The sequence below is a fragment of the Conger conger genome, chromosome 5 (genome assembly GCF_963514075.1).
Source record: "Conger conger chromosome 5, fConCon1.1, whole genome shotgun sequence".
Classification (NCBI taxonomy): Eukaryota; Metazoa; Chordata; class Actinopteri; order Anguilliformes; family Congridae; genus Conger; species Conger conger.
This window is the reverse complement of record NC_083764.1, coordinates 57,069,577-57,092,147: the sequence shown is the minus strand read 5'-3', so window position 1 is coordinate 57,092,147 and position 22,571 is coordinate 57,069,577. Positions and strand designations below refer to the sequence as shown.

Here is a 22,571-nt window from a genome sequence, read left to right as displayed (position 1 = left end):
CGAGTCTGGTGACACTGCTTTCGTAGATGCAAATGGCTGCTATTTGTCATTTTGGGAAGCATCAGACTGTGTGGAGGAGACTTAATGGTACGATGGTGTTCAAAAGCCTCGAGTTATTGGCAGGAAATGGCACAGGCAAGTGGCCGTATTCATTTACAACCTACGCAGTGGCATCGTTACAGAGCAAAAAAAACGCTATGTTAATATAAGGCTTCAGCAAGATTGGGAGAGCGTTGTGTGCTGACAGAGATTACAGCAGTCTCAGCTGACTTTCAGAGCACTACCCTGTCCTTAGACAGCCTAAGGAGCACCTGCGCTCTGTCATTCTGTAATGACAGCACAAACTGAAGGCACAGGAAGCCAGCTATAGTCACCGCTGGTCAAAAGCTGCATGCTCTGATACACACTGCTCACTTAATAACATGCTTGAGTTAACTGCCATTTAAAAACTCCTTACATGCCTTTCATTCACACACTATGAATGCGATCCTCACAGTAATTCATTTAAAATTCGGTCCAAAAAATGTAAATTTGGCTCTTCTCAACCACACAGTGAGAAACTTTCAGTTGGGGGGGCCTGAGCCAAACGGAAGAGAAACCGACCTGAAAACGGGAGAAAGGAAAGCCGCGACTCACCAGTATCCCCGCAAACTGTTTCTCCGCCATTGCTCAGTGGCTTTTTCCCGCCAGAGGCAGCTTTTCTGTGAGGATGCGGTGTCCGAGCCCTTGCCGTTTTCCTCTCCTCTCTCTCTCTCTCTCTCTCTCTCTCTGGCTCTCTCTCGCTCTCGGTCTCTTCCAGTCCGCCGGGGATGTGAGCTGCTGGGGCTGGCGTGTGGCTCCGCACCCCTCAGTCTCTCCCTCTCCACGCTGCCGCTGGCTGCCGCAGAAGTGCCGTCCCCGCGTTTGTGCCACCGCTCCCGCTAATCCAGGAACTTTTCTGCGCTCTGAAAAGGACATGTGACAGGGGAAGGGGGACACAGGGGTTTTGCGGAGACGAGGGGGGTTGGGGTAGGGGGTCGGGGTGGGGTGTCCCAATCGTGTGGTTACAAAATAATAATAAAAAAGTCAAGTCAACATACAGTATGTTAAAAAATAAAGGAAACTACCTACAGTACAGATCTACAGAAGTGGAAATATACCAAGCTTGCTGGGGGAGCTGCTGTTTCTGTGAAAAGGTGTGCCAAGTGAATTAATCTCTGCTTTTTGAAACAAGAAAAACATGATCAAGGTGAATGACGTTATGCCTCCTGGGGGGGAGGAGAGAAGGTATCACTGTAGTGTACAAGGTACCAGATACAAAGTATAGTTCCTGGCCATATTTTAGAACACTTAGTCTCACTTAGAAATAGCTTGAGATGACACTTCAGAAAATGGGGGATACGTTGACCTCGGGATCACAGTGGTAATGACACCCAGGCTCCTTTGCCCTGGAATGTCGGCCAGCTGGGCCGAGGAGCTCAGCCCGGCACCCAGGAACAAGGGATTTTGCCGGACGCAAGGAAAGGAGTGACCCAGACAATGTGCCATTGTATGCAAAGAAGCTTAAAAAGGCTAATATGGTGCATGGCTATTAATCAAAGATTGGATTCAGTCCAAATGACACAATTCAGTTTAAAACAGAAGCAGAGACCCACAGAAGGGCAAACGTAACAAGAACAGACTATGCTTAATAGTGCTGCTGACTGGAATGAATTGTTTACATCAAAATTAATGTTGTAGTTATATAGATAGGCATAGTAATGTAACCCTTCCTTGGATTGAAAAACATGTTCAAACATTATATATGATAAATGTAAGATTTATGAAATAAAATCTAAATCAGAAATTTTGTGAATGTTGGTTTGAAGTCCAGTTTCAAAACCAAAGTCAGCATATAATAAAAAATAAAAATTTGCCACAGATTAGATTTAAAGTAGTGTAAATTGAAAGATATGTTGGGCAGACTGTGTCCACTTGCCATTTTTAGTTTTAAATAAGAAAAACTGCCATAAATGTTAACAACAAAGTAATGGCACATACAGAACACAACATCTGAATACCGATCCAAGTTCATCCCATCCCAAGATTACATTACAAAGTGGTGTACAGAGGATAACGATATTTCAATGACAACGTTATAGAGAGAGTGGCAATCAAAATTCAGCAAATAACAACCCAGTAGCTTCAAAGCCCAGTCTTACCATTGCGGAGATGTTGACACAGTGCGCTCGCGGTAGAGAATGGCGGCTTTTAAAGGGAGCGACTGTCGCAGATAAGATACAGTGTGAGGTCAGTGGAGGGGAACCGACTTGTTAGCGGAACATTTCCTAGCCCATCATGTTTCTCTAATCTGGTTTAGCATGAGAGCAACACACCAGGATGATAACAGTAGCGGGGCGGGGGGGGGGGGGGGGCAGGGCTGATGGAAAGCTACAGCGCTCGCTCTCCTGTAAATTCCAGGAAGTCTTCGGGCCCGCACGTATGGCAGAGACCGGGGAGAAGTGGCGGAAGTCCTCGCCTTGTAACAGAATGTCATTGGACCACACTTTTAAAAAGAGGTGTAAAAGTCCCTGCCCTTTCTGAACCTGAGGCCAGCTTTTCATGTCGGCTTATGATGAGCTCCGCTGTCTGTACGTACTGCCTACACAGTATGCTATGAGCCTGTCAACTGAGATCTCTTTATTTCTTACAGGGGTCCTGGCGAGCCTCAGGGTGTGCTGGGTTTCATTGCAAATCGAGCCTTATTCAAATCAATTCAAGGAATCGAATATGATTGCTGATATTAAGGTGAAAACAAACCTGTTCCTCAGGGTTGGCCCACCATAGGCAAAAAACAGTGCCTGAGAATACATTAACACAGACAACCTTGGCCTCTACTGGGCTATCGGGGGCCTGTATCATGAAGCAAGATTAATGAGCTCGCTGGATAACTGCACTGAGTAAAAGTAAGTAAGTAAGTAAATTTTATTTATCTAGCACCTTTCACAGACAGAGTCACAAAGTGCTTCACAGGATCAAAAATAAATAAAAAAATAAGTAATAACATATATAAAACAACAGTCAATAAAACCAACAAATCACAAATAAATGAACATGAAATAAATGGAAATGCAGTCACAAAAACGTCTAGATGAACGCCTGTCTGAAAAGATATGACTTTAGCTGCGTTTTTAAAATTTCCACAGACGCCACAGCTGTCCGGTGGAAGAGAATTCCACAATTCCAGACCCAGAAGCATCAGAAATGTGCAACATGGACTGAAGGAAAAAGAGCTGTTCTCAGTGATCCTGCTTGTGAGAGAGGCCCCCGGTCTTTGCAGGGTGATGTGGTCTTCAGTACGGAGACCGAGGCGATGGGCGGTGGGAAAGGAAAGGTGTCATTTGCAGCTGTGGCAGCTCAAAACCAGACCGGCTGCACTCACTATAGTGAGGTGACTCCTCTCGAGGATTAAACCGCTGCCTTATTGCTGAGGTAAGGCAGGACATGCACTAATCCTGTTCACATATCCTGTTTAATTCAGGTGCAAAATCAATAGGAGTGCAAGACATGCGCTTGACTGCAATCCACAATGGAGCACATTTGTTTAGGGTAAAAAAAACAAAACCAAAACCAAACCAGCCTCAAACCATCATGTTGCGATGCAGATATGTTTGATACCTCAGACCCTGGATGACTTAAAATCATTGAATCATCAGCATCATTAACAGCTGAATCTGATCCCACCCCCAGTTCCCATAGAGATCCATTTAAATCCAAAGGGGTTTTAGTATCGCTTGTAAGACAACCTGAAAATAAGATATCCAGACTCAGGTGATGTTGATGGGTCACAGACTTCAGGAAGTCATGGCAAAGGATAAGTAACCAAATTAAAACATGACTATTTAATTTGACTTAATGTCCATTTGTCTCAAACATTGCATTGTAATTAATAACAGAAAACAAATTAACAAATTACAGAGAGCATGTTCATTCACATCATGTTTTTTTTGAGCAACTGAACTGCATTGCTTGGCTCATTAAAAAAAAGGAACACATCCTTTACTGGGTGCCATTCATGTTACAATTAGTCCTTCTGGTGCTGTATGTAGATAACACAATTTAAATATGTTAGCATGGCATAACCAGCAAACAGCTACCTGAAAGATGTACACCCCTCCACCAAGATCATCATGGATAAGAAACAGCACTTCATCACCACTTGAACCTTACATTTAAAGTGATCACAGTGAACTTAATGCAAATGCAGGCTAGTAGATATCATCCCCTTGTGGACTAACTGGTTTCAGCACTGTGGCCCCGATCCAGCATATAATTATATAATATTATAATTGCTTTCTGTCCAAGGCAGCTAATGTAGATCTCAGTACGTGAGAGGTTACTTCAACGCTATCTTCATTACACTCAGATTGATCTCTGTACAATATAGTCACATTCTAATCGTGCTAGGCTCCCACAGTGTTGCAATGTTGCAGTGTTGTTTTTGTTGTTTAGGCTCAGTCCTCCAGTGTAGTGGATTTGAAACAAGACAATGAAACTTGAGGCAAAAGTGCAGGCTGCGAGCTTTAATAATCACTGTGCAGGAATTACAGCCCTTTAAAAGGAATTTCAAGGCTCGTTTCTGGCTCCATTAGACTTTATCGCAAAGCAGATTGGAGGAAAAAATGCAAAGCTATGCTTTAAGAAGCTTGTTCTGATGGACAAAACATGACGCAGCTAAACACAAGACTTATTATGAATATAAACTGCACCCGAAAAACATTTTGGTGCGGTTGCAATGTTACTTCATCAATGGAATTTATTTTCAAAAAGACATATAGATAGTGTGCACAGCTCTACCAATCCACAGCATAACCCTAATCCTTGTGGGTTAACAGTACCCCGGTATTTTATCCAAAATCATTTAATAATTTTGAATTAGCAATTATTACAAAAAGAAGTCATGCACTGTATATATATGGATGGACCAGTCCCAGATGATGGAAGGAACAGAGAGAGTCTTAGTCCGTGTCAGCCACTGCAAATTATAGCCTGGACACCTGACATTCTCGAAGCTGGCAACTTAACAACTGCTTTTGCCGGACCTGAGTCACTCCAAAGTCACAAAGTTATGGCATAAAGACCTGCAAGCAACCAGCGCCTGGCATTCTGAAAAATGTTACCTTAGCTCTGGCTTTGGGTTTCGCTGCCCCGTCTGGGTCATCCCATCATTACCAAATTATAGCCAGGAAAAAAGAGAAGTTACTATTGTGATTCTCATGGCAGGTGAACTGCCACAGAAACATAGGTAATTAGACTTGTCGGCTTGTTGGTGGCATCTCAAAGTAGTAGTAGTGTTGCCAGATTTTAAAATTGTGAAAGCTGGACAGCAGGCACATGCAAGGTTGGGGGGTGGGGGGGGGGGGGGTCGGTTGAAGGTGGCTGATTAAATTAATTACTGGTATTAATTTCAAGCAATTATTCAAACCAGGCATTTATAATGTCCGGTCGAGAACCTGGGACCACAAACCAGACCGGTTTCTAAACATTGAGCCCTGAACTCATACATTTAATCGGCAAGCGATGAGTTTGTGTCGGAGCCAATCTATCAATCTAATAAAGTTTAAATCTTATCAGTGCTTATATCAAAAGTAAGGCTAAATGCCATTGAATGGAGGTAAATTAAATGTAATTACTCGCTGAGATACTGAACTATTAGCTCAGTCAGTCATCTTGTATCAGGCATCTCTACAATATATTGATGAGGTAACAATGTACACAAGGGATTGAGCCACAATTAAAGAGCCACAATAAAATATAAACAAACAGTGAAATTGGAGCCCAATTAGAAATTGTGGTCAACAGTGGTATTTTTGACTCTCTTGCGCATGATCAAATATACTTTCCAGATTAACTGAGCAACACACCGCAATCTTCTACGAACTAATCTGAACTGCCACACTCTGTGCACTCTCTCTGGGCACACACCAACAACAACAACCGATCTTCACGAACAAATCAACACAAACCCGACATGAAAACACAGCACAATTCTAGTCCCCTCCCTGCTGTCACAATGAGGCTTCATTTACATTTATAACACTCACAAATCATCTGTCTTCAGGAAGATGTCCCTCCACTCTGTGTCCAGAAGGCAGAGAGACTGGGGTCAACTGCATTAAGGTCAGTCTGCAGACCCTGCCAATGATCCTCCTGAACTTCCAGGCAAGGCGCAAGGCCCATACAGCAGGTCCCGGCTAATCTTTTAACTGGATTAGTCAGTTACCTTCGCCCAGTAACTGCTGCTGACCAACAATGACTGTGACTGACAGTTACGGATTTCAGCCGGAGTTTTAAAGTAACTTCCAACTCACTGGCTGTAAGTCACTCCAAAAAACAACAGACAGTCCTGCAAGCGTAGAGGAATATACATAGACACAGAAATGCCCCTAAAGGCTAAAATATATTCCTACACTGATATTCACTACATAAACTAAATATCAGTTTCCTTTAGATCTTTCTCACTTACAAAAACAAGCATTCCAAAAGTCTTCTAATACATTATTGTATTCAATTAGGCTATTTCATGGTGCATATGGCCTTTGTAAACATAATTTCTTTGCAGGACAAAGTTCATATATGCATTGTACAAGCATGCAGAGAGGCTGACTGAAGAGCTCCATCGCTCATGAAAACCAGGTCAATGCACACGTTCTCCTATATTATTATAGTATATTACATACTCTGAATAGGGTCATCTGTTAACCCTATCCAGTCAGCTCCCTTGTGGATGAGTCGTTGAGCTCTCAAATTATTGTTGCCTTCATATTTACATCGTACAAAAAACTGTGATGTAATAAAACCGCAAACCGGCAATACCAGATTGTTAAAAACACTCTCCACTTGGGAGAACAGTGGTTTAGATTCTGATCAGCCTCTTATTTGCAATCCAGAGCAATAACACAGCAGGCTCCACCAATGCTACACTTATGATTTCAACCCTGGCCTTGTCACAGACTCTGAAAATAAAAGGCATATTCTAACAATCCTTGATACCATTTCTCTATGTCCAAAAATCATGTTCCAATATAAGAACAAAGATATACAATTCAGAAGACATTGTTTTTTGTCTTAGCTTGCTTTTATTCCACGTCCAGCCAACATATTTCCGGTTTGATAGAAAAACCGAATTGCCAATTTCAGCAACCAGAAGCTGAAGTAAAATTGGAGTTGAGTCCCACACGGTTAAACCAGTGTTCAGATTTTCAGGCTTTCAGTGATCATGTTCCACTCCACGGATCATGGACCACTCCGACCAGACCTCGGCCCTGAGGTGGTGGACTACTGCAGGCCTGCTCCTCTCCTGGTTAATGCCCACGCTTCAACATATCCTGGAGCTACAGTTTCATCCCCCTCCCCTTCTAAACGGCATATTCTACATCCATCCATGTAGACCTTCTAGATTATCTGCGGGTTTAATACCTGAACAGTTACCATCTCAACCTTTAGGCCAGTGAAAGATGGGCATCGCCTATACCGGGTCCCTGTCGACTTCCCATCTGGGAGTTTTTTCTTGCCACTGTTTGAGGATTTTTCACCCACTAGGGAGTCTTTTCCCTTATATGATCTTTAGGTGCTTTGGGCTGATACATCAAAATTTTCCTTCCCTTCTGTTAGTATGTAAAGCGTCTTTGGGACAGTTTGTATAGCACTATACAAATAAAATGTAACTGAATTTAATTGTTGGCAGCACTGTAGAAGCACATAAAATCTAAATGTTTCCTTATTTTGATGAGGCTTAGTACAACTAAGTGATAAACATCTGTTCCAAGGACTTGCACAAGGACAAACTGATTCAGAAAAATTAGGCTTTTCTACAGCTTCTCCCTGAAGAATCCGTTGCAGTGAAAATCATAAAGAAATCAGTGGCACTGGTGTTTTTTTCCGTAATGTGGCGTTAAAGGAGGGGGCAGCACTGTGAATTGTTCCACAGTGGGAGAACTCCAGGAAGACTTGCAGTCAGAAGGGCTGAGTCACAAGAGAGAACTTCTGAATTTGCCCCCTCTATCTGTCCCCCTTTAACTCAGATGAGGGACACACAGTCCCAAAAAACAACAGTGGAATATTTGCCCAACAAGCATAAAAGCCCCAGTGGACACGGCCATCTCGCTCCTGTCTAAATATAGCACTTCCTTCAGTCTCTCTCTCTACATTTCTCACTCTCTCTCTCTGTCTTTCTCTATCAATCTAGATCTCTCTCTCTCTCCTCATATTAACTGCTTTGGATTTTAACTTGCACAGAAACATCTGAAATTAGCCATTGCCTCTCAACTGTATTACATTTATAAGGAGTATTATTTTATCTCAAATAGTTTTCAATCTAATTTGGTAAGAAGGACATCACATCAGCATGTACATTCAGCATTTTGAAAGATTGTTCTTTGAATTAGCATCTTTTTTTTGCTACTTTCCACCTCAAAGTAAGTGCATGTACATGCCCACAAGTTTTCCTTCACATCACCAAACCCAGGTGACACTCTTCATAGAAACATTCAAAACACTACAAGAATACGACTTACCAATCCATCGGCCCCAGTCGCCTTGTGCTCATGTTGTCATATTGATGGAGGGATCAGCATTACAAAATATAGTCAAAATGTATAATAAAATGCAGGCTGACTATAGAGAAGACATAGAGAAGACTACGACCACATGTGGTACAGATACACCAAGAGCAGACAATCAACTCAGGAAGGAAGTGTAAGCTCTCTGCGAAAATGAGCAGACCTTGTAGGGTATTTAAACACACACACACACACACACAACACGTGGGCTCCCTCATCATCACCATACTTTCACTTTTGAGGGGACTGTATCTGCAACTCTCTTTTTCCATATTTGACGTGTATTTTGGGCATTTATGGGTAAACACGATTCGCATAAAGGAGAACCGTAGTATGTTCTAGATTAAACTTCCTGGAATAACTAACTGAATTGGGTTGTTATTATTGTTACATTTGTAAATGTATCCTTTTTTAAATGTTTTTCTTTCTGTGGATTTCATTTTGCTAAATGTTGGTATTGCTGCGTGGGTATCACCTTTTTTTTTACAGCCCATTAATTACCTAGTATTTACTAGGTCACAATTTTGATTTCAGAGGTAAGTACTATGAAGCAGGCTGTTAAACGTAATTACATAGTACCTACTGACTTTGTTTCATAGTACGTACCACTAAAATCAAAGTAGTTACGTAATAGTTACACAAGTAGCAATTAACAGGCCTTAAAATAAAGCCTGTAGGTGTTACTCCTTTTTATAAAAAAGTTATTTGTTCACATTACACACATTCACATTATGAACGTGAAAAAAGAGAGGTATGCAGGTTAGTAACCCTAATGACTAGTGAGTTTAAATGTAGCAAGTGTCTTATCTGATTGTGTGCACAGCAAGTCACATTTGAATATTCCTCTGAACAGCATTCTGGGTAATGTGCATGCCATTAAATGGCAGCTTCCGCCGGTCCCAGCGGGAGGCTGCTCTCCTGAAATGCACTTCAGCGATAAACAAACGGCTTCACTCTCCTCACAAGCAAGGAAAGAGCAAACTGCAAATTAACTCAGACCACAACAAAAACTAACTTGAGGCAGCGCGAGGAAGTAAAAAAAAAGAATTAAAAAAGGTTGTAGTGTTGAGCAGCATGGTTCCCCTAGTCACAACTCTAACCAACTCCCAAAGCCATTAATCTGTTACTTCTGCTAACTAACCAGTCTACCTAACATTCTCCATTTGAACATGTAGAACAGATTCAACACAATGACCACTGGACAATCAGACAGGGGCAGCCAAACCTTGGAAAAAAACACACAAGCACTTTGCTCAACAGATCATCTCCATTTGGGCACCAGCCATTACGTGAAATTCCATTACAGAAAACACAGGCAGTGAAGGGGGGGGGGACTGGCTACTGAAAAAGTGAGAAGGGAAAAGGGTTTGACCTCACCATACTATATCCCGAGTTGGCTAAAACGTGAGAAAAGCTGTGCTCTCACAATCTGTGTCTGTACATGGAGGACCGGAAGGGGTGAGGTGAGGTTGACTACCACATGGAACGTCTGTATCCTGGTTGTTATGATAATACCCACACCCCTGTTATACAACATTACATTACATTAATGCCATTTGGCAGACGCTCTTATCCACAGCGACGTACAGGTGGATTAGCAGGAGACAATCCTCCCCTGGAGCAATGCAGGGTTAAGGGCCTTGCTCAAGAGCCCCTACGGCTGTGCGGATGTTATTGTGGCTACACCCGGATTCGAACCACCGACCCAGTCATTTACCTTAACCACTACGCTACAGGCCGCTACAAAGTGTCGACGTGGCGGACACACCAAAATGGCCTTACCTTTCAGGTTTCGGCCCATGGATTTCCTGGCAGAAGGGTAGAACCAGACAAGTTCAACTTCATAATTTACATCAATTATAAGATTATTCTTGGCATTAGTGCATGAATTCATGAGAACTATGGAATATACAGGAAGGGAGTTAATCCTGGCATGCCCTATCAAGTTTTGAGAGCAAGTTGGCTGGCATTTTATCATACAGTCCAAGGCATTGCGATGAAAAGAAAATCTGGCAAAAAAATAATTATGTTTTCCTAGTTTCCTTATCAGTGGACCATCAGCATTCTTTAATGCAGCATTTCTAAAGTCTGAAGTCACACAAAAACATTTGCATATTGCAGACCACCTCAGAAACTAAAACTACAAAAGTAATTGGACAATGTTTTCGTGACAAATGTTTCTTTGTTTCAGGTGTGTCCAGTTTCATTAGTTCATGCATGAAAGAGCTAGCAAAAGGTCTAGAGTAGATTCTAGGAGTGCCATCTGCATTTGTCCTTCATTAGGCTGAAAAATGACGAAGCCAAAAAATGATGCGTGTCAAAATCAACTGTTTGGTACATTTTTAATAAGCAATAACACCGTGTATAAAAACCCCAAATTAAAGCTGAAGGTCTGCACTTTAACCACATAGTGACTGTTTTATTAATCTGTTTGTTTGATGGAGTACAGAGCGAAAATAAATGTGTCACAGTCCAAACCCTTACAGACTACACTGTATTTGTATAAGGACATAAGCAAACACTGGAAGGGTGGGTTCCTGGGCTAACATTAACTACAAGGGCCTGATTTAAGAGATTAACACATTGCTCCAGGGGTTTTTGTCTCCTGCTTAGTCTAATCAACTGTATGTCGCTTTGGATAAAAGCGTCAGCCAAGGTAAAAAAAATCGATGCAAAACAAATAGCATGACCTATTGATTTGGTGTGCGCTACATGGTCTCGGTAAATCAGGCCCTAAGTGTGCTCAGAAATCATGATTGAGAAGCAGAATGTTGTGCAAATATGAGTCTGAATAATTCATATTTGGTTACTTTTTATGCACAATTTATGCACTCATTTCAATGAATTAATTCTTAAATGTCAAACATTTCTCTCTTGCCCCCTCCTTTGTCCTCCAAAACATTTCAGATTGTGCAAAATCTTATCTACGGTAGCAACACCCTAAATAACGATTAGCCTTTTTTCTGATTGAAATTATAAAATAATTTTACGTGTTTTTCACTGATTTGCACCATGATGATGCAAAACTTAATAAGCGTTCATTCAAAACAACACATTATTTTCATGCATGTTATTATGAGTCTTTTTTTCCCTACACTTTTGCATCTAAAAGGAAATATTCTACTGTAGTGTTGATACCATAGAAATGAATGTTTTTGTTTCTCTTGGCAACACGGGCTACAATCAGCAGCGCTACTCGTGTCTGGAAAAGAATGTACAGTATGTACCATATTCGTCTTAAAAAGGCTTGAGGGCTACATAAATATACGCACCATAGAACAGCAAGAGGGCACAGTAACCACTGTGTCTGATAGATGTAGCCGACATGATGCATGAGGATAAGCAAAATGGAATCTCCTTTTCCAACAAGGAAGCCTAAGCTTGGCAAAAAAACAACCACCTGCGCCTAATCTTTGGAGATGTCCTAGAATGTCTCAGTTTGTTGTTGAGTGACAATGGCGAATCCTGATTTCCTACAGCCGTATGGGTCAATGAATGATGAGCCGTCAACAAACAAAGTCAAGTCTGGGGTAGTGAGGGGCTTCGTAAACAGATCAGGTCTAGGGCTTGAGTCCTCTTCAACTGTGGCTGTGCCGTTGTGCGGTTTCCCATCGAGGGGAGTGGCCATGAGAGTGGCTGGCTTAAATGGTAAATGGTTGGCATTTATATAGCGCCTTTATCCAAAGCGCTGTACAATTGATACTTCTCATTCGCCCATTCATAGACACACACACAGACACAGACACAGATGGCAATTGGCTGCCATGCAAGGCGCCGACCAGCTCGTTAGGAGCATTTGGGGGTTAGGTGTCTTGCCCAGGGACACTTCGACACAGCCCGGGCGGGGGATCGAACCAACCCTCCGACTGCCAGACGACTGCTCTTACTGCCTGAGCCATGTCGTCCCCATGCTTGACAACCTTTGGATCTGGAAACTCTTTGGTGGGTTAGGGCAGACCAGCTCGTTAGGAGCATTTGGGGGTTAGGTGTCTTGCTCAGAAACACTTCGACACAGCCCGGGCGGGGGATCGAACCAGCAACCCTCCGACTGCCAGACGACTGCTCTTACTGCCTGAGCCATGTCGCCCCATGCTTGACAACCTTTGGATCTGGAAACTCTTTGGTGGGTTAGGGCAGACTTTTCTCTGGACAGCATGGAGTGCACAGCGTGTGACACATATAAGGAGTGCTTTGCCGTCTTGGTCGCTTCTTTGGATGGGCCGCAGAGTAGGAGATCATCTACATACTGAATGCATGTGCTCCCGTTGGACGGAGCGAAATCGGAGAGATCTTGTCGGACAATTTGGGTGAACACACTTGGTGGTTCCACGTATCCTTGTGGCAGCCTGGAATACATGTATTGCTGCCCTCTTGCTCATGTAAGGGGGTGGAGAAAAATGCTGAGCACAAGTCAATGACAGTTGTTGATGATGGGGTGTTGGTGAGTATTGTTGACAGGTCTGGGACAATGGGATAAAAGTCTATTTTCCAGTTCCAGCCTTTAGGGGGCGCACTTGCTTCTGGCCAAGGGCCATGGATCCTCCTCCAAACAAAAAAAATGTATTCGGTACATTTTTATCTAATTTTTCTTCCCCAAGTCTGGTTTCTTTTCTTTCTCAATCAACAAAGCCTCAATGCTCTCCAAGCAATAAGGTTTAAGTGTCCAAGTCTTATCGTTGTTGCACACATTGTTGCAAGTAAATTTTTTTCCAAGTAGACATCGTTTTGTTATAGTGTCAAAATGTTTGTACAGGGGTTTCACAATCTCATCTAACATTTCTGAGCAGTCCGTCAACATCACAAGAGCAACCTTTCTTTGTTGCATTTGCTTTTCCCCAAAAACTGAATAAAAAGAAAAGGGAAAAAAAAATAATAATAATAAAAATGTTAATGGAACTTAATGTTTTCCTTTTGCACAAATTTGTTATTATTACATTGTATTATATATGAGAACAACAAATTTGTTCTCGCTCTTGGAAAATGCACAATATTTTTATTACTTTTATTATATATATATTATGATTTTTATTATGTATGAGAACAACCTCTGCCTTGGAAATTTCACAATATTTCTTATTTACATATTATTATTATTATTATTATTATTATATACGAGAAGAACCAATTTGTTCTCTCCCTTTGGAAATTCACAATATTTAAAACACCCAGCAGTAATCACGCGTATATTTACAAAGTATTCAAAGTATGATAATACCCACACCCCTGTATTACATTACATTATTGCCATTTGGCATTATCAGTGGACCATCAGCATTCTTTAATGCAGCATTTCTAAAGTCTGAAGTCACACAAAAACATTTGCATATTGCAGACCACCTCAGAAACTAAAACTAAAACTAGTAATTGGACAATGTTTTCGTGACAAATGTTTCTTTGTTTCAGGTGTGTCCAGTTTCATTAGTTCATGCATGAAAGAGCTAGCAAAAGGTCTAGAGTAGATTCTAGGAGTGCCATCTGCATTTGTCCTTCATTAGGCTGAAAAATGACGAAGCCAAAAAATGATGCGTGTCAAAATCAACTGTTTGGTACATTTTTAATAAGCAATAACACCGTGTATAAAAACCCCAAATTAAAGCTGAAGGTCTGCACTTTAACCACATAGTGACTGTTTTATTAATCTGTTTAATTGTGAATTTAATTGTGTCTGTTTAATTGTGAATATTGTGAATTTCCCTTTGGAAATTCACAATATTTAAAACACCCAGCAGTAATGACGCGTATATTTAAGTACGTATATATTTACGTAAGTATTCTCAGACCATATACACATTTTTTTACTCAAACGCATCTAGCAGAGTCAAAATAAATGTGTTGCCTTCTGGGCCCTGTTAGCGTTCAACTGACACTGACCAACTGACCATTTTCTGGTGCTTATCAACAAGTAGCCATTCTTCAATATCAGCTAGTATTGGACAGATAACTGAAAAGGATTAAGAACATCACAGTGAGATAGTGAATTGATGACAGCGCAACTTGCCTGGGAAAATATGCTGCATGGAGTGAAACTAATCCCCGGTTCCTTCCAAGCATTTATAAAATGATTTAAACCTTTTTTTGATTAGAAATGTGTAGCCTTTGCATAATTTGGAGAATTATTCTGCAATTATAATTTGGGATCCTTTCTTTCTTTTCACACGTGAGTCAGGGTGGGGGGTGGAGTTTGGGGTGTTTACCCCGGTCCTGGGAATGGGGTGGTTGGTGGGAAAATGGGGAGCTGCTGTCATACTCATAGCACTGGAAAAAGAATAGGGTGGCCAAACAGGCATCAGTGAAGTGCAGATTTGGGATTGGGGACTCTAATGTTCCCCAATGCGGACACCCGTGTAGTTGATGCAGCGCAACAGACACGCTTTGGAACAAGCACCGCACACCGTCTGAGAGAGGAGAGGCACAGATCCGTGCATCCAATTAAGCCAAGGGCCACGAATGGCCAGCGAGGAAATGCTGTACCGGGATGGCAGGCAACAAATATTTAGATTCTCCTTGCAATATGTGCCTCACAATGTTACTGGAATGTTTTGTCAGTGATAACATTGCCACTGCATGGCAACGTTCTGAGAACATTTCGCGTTAGCTGAGTTAGGATCAGCCCTGGCCACACATCAGAGTCAAGACTTCAGTTTATTATCTAGTCTGACAGCACAATGTTTAATGGGGATTGATTTCAGCTACTTACTGCAGTAGTAGCTCCCAAGGTGTCTCGCATTCGAACCCTGACCAGCCCCACAGAATGGTACTGAACCCAGAACGTGGCACTGAACAGGAGGCGCACGTACGAGGCACTGAGGGCATCTCATCGCACACCAGTGACCCCTGCTGGAGAGATCGGGCATGAGCAAGTCTGTTTGTTAAGTTGCATGCAAAGAGTCGCGTCTGTGTGAGCCCGACTCGTTCGGCGCAGTGTGATGAAGAGCAGCAGATGACATCACACACTACTACAGCAGCGCACATGCCCTGCACTCTTCCAAAATGATAAAAGGGGGTTTGTGGAAATGCGCACTGAGAACACACTGAAAGACAATTGGGAATTCCAAAAAAGAAACAGACACACACACAGAAACATAACCAAATGCAGGGGGCGGCTAGAGGGTATTATAACTTAAGGGCAAACTTTAGGCCATAAGTTATGCAAAGCAAATAAAAAGCAGCTCTTAGAGTGGAAACCAGTTTCTTTTTTTGTTATCATTTTCAGAGCAATGCACTTGATCCTTGGCTCAATTCCACATAGTTGGGAAATGCTATGGTATCCACAGAGATTTTCAATGTAAAATTGGGATCGCTGTGTGTAATAGGCCCAGCTACTGAGATCACCAATATCGCCTTTAGTGATAAAAGAAGCTAGAAATGTTGGTATGAAAAAGGAAAGCAACACCAAACAGAGCTTCGTAAGCACAATGCCTTCTGGGAAAAATTAAAACAAGAGGTTGTTAGCATGTCTCCAAACAAAGTAAAATTATGCGAAAGGAAGATAAATGGTATATGAAGATCTGCAAGTGATAGATCTCTGGTTAAAATCTTGAATCAGTCCATCTTTTGTATATGGCCTAAGGTAGTGAGGACCACGGCTGGGATGTCAGACAAAATGGCCGACTGTGGCACAAGATGGGACAGGCATGAGGAGGCATGTGGAGAGATAGAGGAGGAAAATACAAGGGTTATAGAAGTGAAAATAGAGAACAAGGAATATTCATTCATTCATTCATTCTTTATCCTAGCCTGCTTATCCTGAACAGGGTCGCAGGGGTGCTGGAGCCTATCCCAGCATACATTGGGCGAAAGGCAAAATACCCATGTCCCGAAAAAGGGAACATACTCACACACTCATACTCACACAGGGAGAACATGCAAACTCTGCACTGAGAGGCCCCGGCCGACGGGTATTCAAACCCATGACCTCCTTGCTGTGAGGCAGCAGTGCTACGCCACTGCACCATCCGTGCCGCCACAAGGAATATTATGCAAACAATAGAATTTCCACTGACGATGATAGTGAGGACAGCCAATGTTCTTCCAACATGCATAATCCCTATATTCCAATTAACACAATAAGGCCCGGCCGAATTTGTCCCGTGACAACCTTCTCAGTAGCCCTATCTGTCACATTATATAGACGGCCCCAGTTTGACGCAGTCTTAAATATACACAGTAAGTGGAGGCCGGACCACAAGGTGCAAAAGCAAAACACTGCCACCTGCTTGCTGAAGAGCACTACTGCAGGATCTCTGTAGCTTGCAGTACATTTTTAATTCAGTTTCCAGTGTGCTACAGAAGCACGCTGGCCGTCGGTCGCTTTCTATATGTGCCGAAAGTCAAAATGGCGACAGCAGGAAGAGTGAAGTTAATCCCAAAGCATGTCTGCCTGAGGACAGCGTCCGTTATAAAGGCACGCGCCACTTTGAGTCTCAGCATCTATCCTTTACACAGCCTTTCCCCCCAGCGAGTACCACCGGTGTAGAACAGGGTCTAATCTGATCCCAAAAGGACAGGTGCCGGAGCAGGTTCTGTTCCAACCTGCCACCAACCCACCTGATTCTAATAATCAAGGTCCACTGGAAACTGAAAGCAACACTGGGACAGAATTTTGAACAAACATTCCAAAAAAAAAAAAAACACTCTTCAAAGGGGTAAATGATGCATAGCTTATTCCTTTCACTCATGTCACCTTGTACGGACTCCACCTTTAGAATGCAGCACGCCACAGAGAACAGTGCGTTTTGAGGGCTAAATTGCAATGTGCCAACCGACTGCTCCAACCATCTGAAACATACTTTTAACATTCCAAAGGTTTGCTCAGTCACTGACCCAGCCCTGCCAAATTCACATATAAAAGTAAGTTGTCAGTGTGTTCTGGGCACAATGTATGGAGCAAACTATTTTAATGGATAGCCACTCTCCCACTCATCAGCCACTGTGTAAATGTAGCATTGTCACATACATCCATCCATCCATCCATTATCTGAACCCGCTTATCCTGATCAGGGTCGCAGGGGGGCTGGAGCCTATCCCAGCATACATTGGGCGAAAGGCAGGAATACACCCTGGACAGGTCGCCAGTCTATCGCAGGGCACACACACCATTCACTCACACACTCATACCTACGGGCAATTTAGACTCTCCAATTAGCCTAACGTGCATGTCTTTGGACTGTGGGAGGAAACCGGAGTACCCGGAGGAAACCCACGCAGACACCGGGAGAACATGCAAACTCTGCACTGAGAGGGCCCGGTCGACGGGGATTCGAACCCAGGACCTCCTTGCTGTGAGGCGTGGTCACATACAGCGCCACATTATATAAGTCATTTGACTGCAGAGGCAGTTTGAAAATTAACATAAGAACCAGTGTGCCTACATGCATATAACAAAGGCATGCAGTGGAGTGGGAAATTGTTGGGCACCCCTGGTTTAAATGTCTGTTACAATGAATCTGCATGTGATCGAAACAAACCTGAACTCTAAATGGTACAAAGTTAAACAGGAGACTAATTATTTTCATTTTTTACTGTTTATAATTATATAAACAAAGGAAAACAGCCCTGAGCAAAAGTTTGGGAACCGGTTTGGGTTATTCTTTGTTACTTTTTAGAAAGATGATTACTAAAGGCCCAGATGCCGGTGATTTATTCGTTAGGGCTTTAGTGAGTCAGGTGAATATACTTCCAGGGCTGAACTTTTTATTCTGAAGTAACTCCTTGCCTTCTAAAGTATCCAACTGCAGTGGCTGTTCTGACTGGTGTTACCAAGAAGGCTACAAAAACTCTCAACCTATTTCCACTGTCAGAAACATTATTAGAAAATGGAAGATAAATGGAACAGTTGAAGTCAAGGCAAGATCTGGAAGACCAAGATTTCAGATAGAATGGCCTGAGACCTAGTGAGAAATTCTCAGAAGAACCCGCACATCACTGCAAAAGAGCTGCAAAAAAAGAGTAGCAGACATAGGTCTAGCTGTTGACATGATAACAATACAACATACTTTTGGAACAATGTGTGTGACAAAACCAAAATTGAAACCACCAAATAAGGCATGTTTAGAGAAAAATGGCTATAGCCTTTGGAGAGAAGAGAACCTTGCCAACTGTGAAACATAGAGGTGAATCCATAATGCTTTGGGGTTGTGTGGCAGCTCGGGACACAGAAATACTGTGCGAGTGGAAGGAAGAATGGATTCCACCAAATATTAAGAAATTCTAGAGGATAACGTTCAAAAGTCAGTCCAGCCATCGAGGATGAAGAGAGGTTGGGTATTGCAGCAAGACAATGATCCAAAGCATACCTTGAAATCAACCAGGAAGTACCTCCAGGAAAGATGGATGAAGGTTTTGGAATGGTCAGTCCCCAGACTTGAATATTATTGAAAATCTGTGGAGAAATCTCAAACAAGCCATACATGCAAGGAAGCCGAAGAATATTTCTGAGCTAGAGGTGTTCTGCCAGGAAGAATGTAGAAAAAGTTCCCAAACCTTTGCACAAGGCCTTTTTCCCTTTTTTTTTATTTATTATTATTTTGAAACAGTAAAAAATTCACTAATTAATTGTAAAAGGCTTTTTTACCAGAGGTGCCCAAATTTTAGAGCACTACTGTATGTTATGCTATTGGACAGGTGTAGAGTCAGTCTCCCATGTTCCTTGTGTCTCTCATCCAAGGAATTTACATTGAATAACTCCATTTAGGTGCAGTGCCTAAATAGCCAACACTGGACTGTATAACTTAACACTGATTACATATGAAATAGTAACAGTCAAAAACAAAATATGTCTTGCAGCTATGTTATGTGTTCATGCATTCCTATGTGTGGGACATTCATAATGCCACCAAAAGAGCACAATGCAACAGCATTTAGTTTAAACCTGGTCAGGGATGGTTTCAAACGCAAACACACAAAACTAGCAAGCACGGTGCCAAATGTTTCTATTGTAGTGCTCAACCCATGTTGAGGCAAACAGGTTTACTGTAGACCATGAAACTAACAAACCTTCCACACTGTGAAGCACGGATGAGCCCCAAGGTCTGGATTCAAGTCCACACCATGCCAGAGCCCAGTGGTGTTCGTAGCACCATGTAACCATTTGCCAGAGTCCCAGGTGGGATCTGAACCCTTGCTTCTCACTCACCCGTAGATTTGTAAGACAAACACATTACCGGTCAACTAAAGACAAAATCGCCCCTAGCCAAGGGCAACAACGTTATTTTTAATTTGAGGGTTATGTCATCGGAGTTTGCATGTTCTCCCCGTGTCTGCGTGGGTTTCCTCCGGGTACTCCGGTTTCCTCCCACAGTCCAAAGACATGCATGTTAGGCTGATTGGAGAGTCTAAATTGCCCGTAGGTATGAGTGTGTGTGCCCTGAGATAGACTGGCGACCTGTCCAGGGTGTATTCCTGCCTTTCGCCCAATGTATGCTGGGATAGGCTCCAGCCCCCCTGCGACCCTGATCAGGATAAGCGGGTTCAGATAATGGATGGATGGATGGATGGATGGGTTATGTCATCAGGGAGTGTTGGCACAGCACGGCAACTGGCTACAAGCTTTCGTTGTCCAGCACTTCACTGTGCTTTTACAAGCGAACAACTGTAGCCAAGCTCCCCGCTACACACAATTGTCTATTGGGTCACTCAGGGCATGGGTGGCATCAGTCAGTTCCCGTTCATGTGGCAACCCCCACGAGGCGAATCAGCGCCCATGGTCTAGACGCCAGCTTCATGTGTGGTCTTCCTTCGATTCCACTCTGTGGATGTTTATAGGTGGTGTCTAGAACTAGGTGGCTGAGCCACGTGTTCCAGAGGAAAGCTGCAGGTTTGCACCCTCCCGTGTGTCCCAGTTTCACCCATGAACATGGTTGGCATTGGTTGGACATTCCAAATTGGGATGGTAATTGGACATACACAGCCTTGCCCCGTAATAAAGAAATAAAACATGGCTAAAGTGACACTTGTTCCGTTTGCGGGGAATGAAACGAGCAATTCCACCTGCGCTCAGGCGCGTTTGCGCATACCTTGTCCCGAAAAAGGGACCCGTGCGGTCAACCAGATATCGCCACTACTGCCACTAACAAGGCAGTAAATTGGATGAATTATTGCCACGTGTTTCTTCGATTTAACGTCTCAGCTCTTACAAATGCACCGCGGACTGACGATGTGTTTTCTAAAGAAATGTTGCAATAACAATGCACGGGAACAATATCGACAAATGTACTTACGTTCTTCCTATAGCGAATGAAAGATAATGTAGCAATTCCAGCATTATTAATGCAGCGATGCAAAATATAACCTACCCACCTCCAGTTGTCAAGCTAACGGTCTATCGACATGGGTACTAACTAACCTTCTAGCAGAATATCGATAGCAAACTAGCGCAATCAGACAGGAATACTAGAGAGCTTGTCACCGTTTGTTTCTTTCGAAATGACTAGTAAACACCATGTTAACATGTATGTTGTTGTTAAAATGATCAACAGTCGTTCTCTGACCACTGCAGATATCTTCTCTATTGTTAGGAGAACGCACAGCTCTCCAGTCAGTGAAACGTTAGTTAGCTAGCAAACAGCAGTGTCTACACAACATTATCATATAGTTATTATTAAATAGCGCTTTAAAATATAGGAGCGTATAAAAATACATGAATTACAAATAGTGGGCTGTTTGCCAACAATATTACAATATTGCCAATTATACTTAGCCAGCCAAACTAAACAATGCGAGTTACCAATTTGTCTCACATTAGCCCTGCTGGCTAACCACAGCTACACCTCCTCGTGTTATCACCAATGGTAAAAATAATTTAGCCTCCATTAACTACAGTGTGAATAATTAATATCAATAGAAATTAATTTAATTCAGTAAACCTTACCACAAACGTAGCCTGTCCGCCGTCTTGTTCAGACGCTTGCCAATAAGGCAGTTCAGAAGTTGCATCACCTTGCAGTTTTGGGCTGTTTCTAAACGTAGGACCTCGTTGCCCCTCCTTTTTTAACTTGAAAAAATTGCATTTAAAAGGAAAAGTTGAAGACAAGTCTCCTCCCACCGACTGAGATCCCTCCCATACATGCTTATTCCCCTTCCCCTGCTTGTTCGAACGCCAAAATGATATTTGCTTAAAATCTGATCTCAACATTACGTTTTTAAAGGTGTGTGCTGTAACATTAGGTTTGTTCAATGTTGTCAATGTAACAATCAATGTTACATTAGGCATGGTAATAACCGGCCAATCCAGCCCGAACTGCATGTTCACCTTACTTAACAATAAGCAACGTGTTCTCAAACATACGTACGTCGACTTCAGGTATAGCCTACACGTAATAAAAAAACATGTAGCCTAGGCTAGAAGATATATATTTTTGTTCATTGAAGCCTGTGTGAATACAAATGTATTCGTGCAATTACGAAAGGTACAACATGTGTACAACATTTCTGTTACAAACGCGACAAGGTTGCACATTGAATCTGTGATTTTATAGGACAAGCTATTCTGATAACGAGGCTGTTTCAATCAAAGACAACTGGGTTTGAGGGTAGTCTGTGCTACCATACGAGAGCAAGATAAATCGTCGAATGTCCGTCTATGATTGTTAGATATTCAATGATGCAGATGTAGGGGGTAGCAGCTATTTAACGCCAAATTATACATATAAAACATCATAAACCAGCAAAGTGTCTATTTGGACATAAGCAGCAAGGTAGGAATCATTACCTGTCTCACATGGGTTGCACAATGAGCCTCAAAAATTGTCGGTGTTTCTGCTGTAGCCACGTCACTTCTGCGCATCTTTCCATAAACGTGTATTTTGCTCTCTGTCAAGATTGCAGTATCTACTGTATGAAACAGACCTCTCGTACGATCACAAACCTAGCGTTCTGTCAAGAACAAATTATATGAACGAAAAGCAACGCAATATTCACTTTACGTATTTCCACAGACCATCACAAATTGAATTTTTTTCACTTTGCAAAGCGACAATGCATAAAAACCTCTTA

General features: G+C 42.4%; 1 protein-coding gene across 3 annotated transcripts in view; it reads right to left on the bottom strand.

The window, feature by feature from the left end:
- slc6a9 (solute carrier family 6 member 9) overlaps positions 1-21,522 on the bottom strand; it is a 65,482-nt gene extending 43,960 nt beyond the window's left edge. The window contains exons 1-2 of one of the 3 annotated variants that reach the window (XM_061241885.1): positions 21,448-21,522; positions 637-944 (exon numbers count right to left, since the gene is read on the bottom strand). In XM_061241885.1, coding sequence (XP_061097869.1) covers positions 637-666 — 30 coding nt within the window. In that variant the 5' untranslated portion in view covers positions 667-944; positions 21,448-21,522. Of the gene's footprint in view, positions 1-636; positions 945-2,180; positions 2,306-8,534; positions 8,660-21,447 lie in introns of those variants that run through there. The other 2 variants (XM_061241884.1, XM_061241886.1) reach the window with 2 other exon arrangements.
- Positions 21,523-22,571: the final 1,049 nt, after the last annotated feature.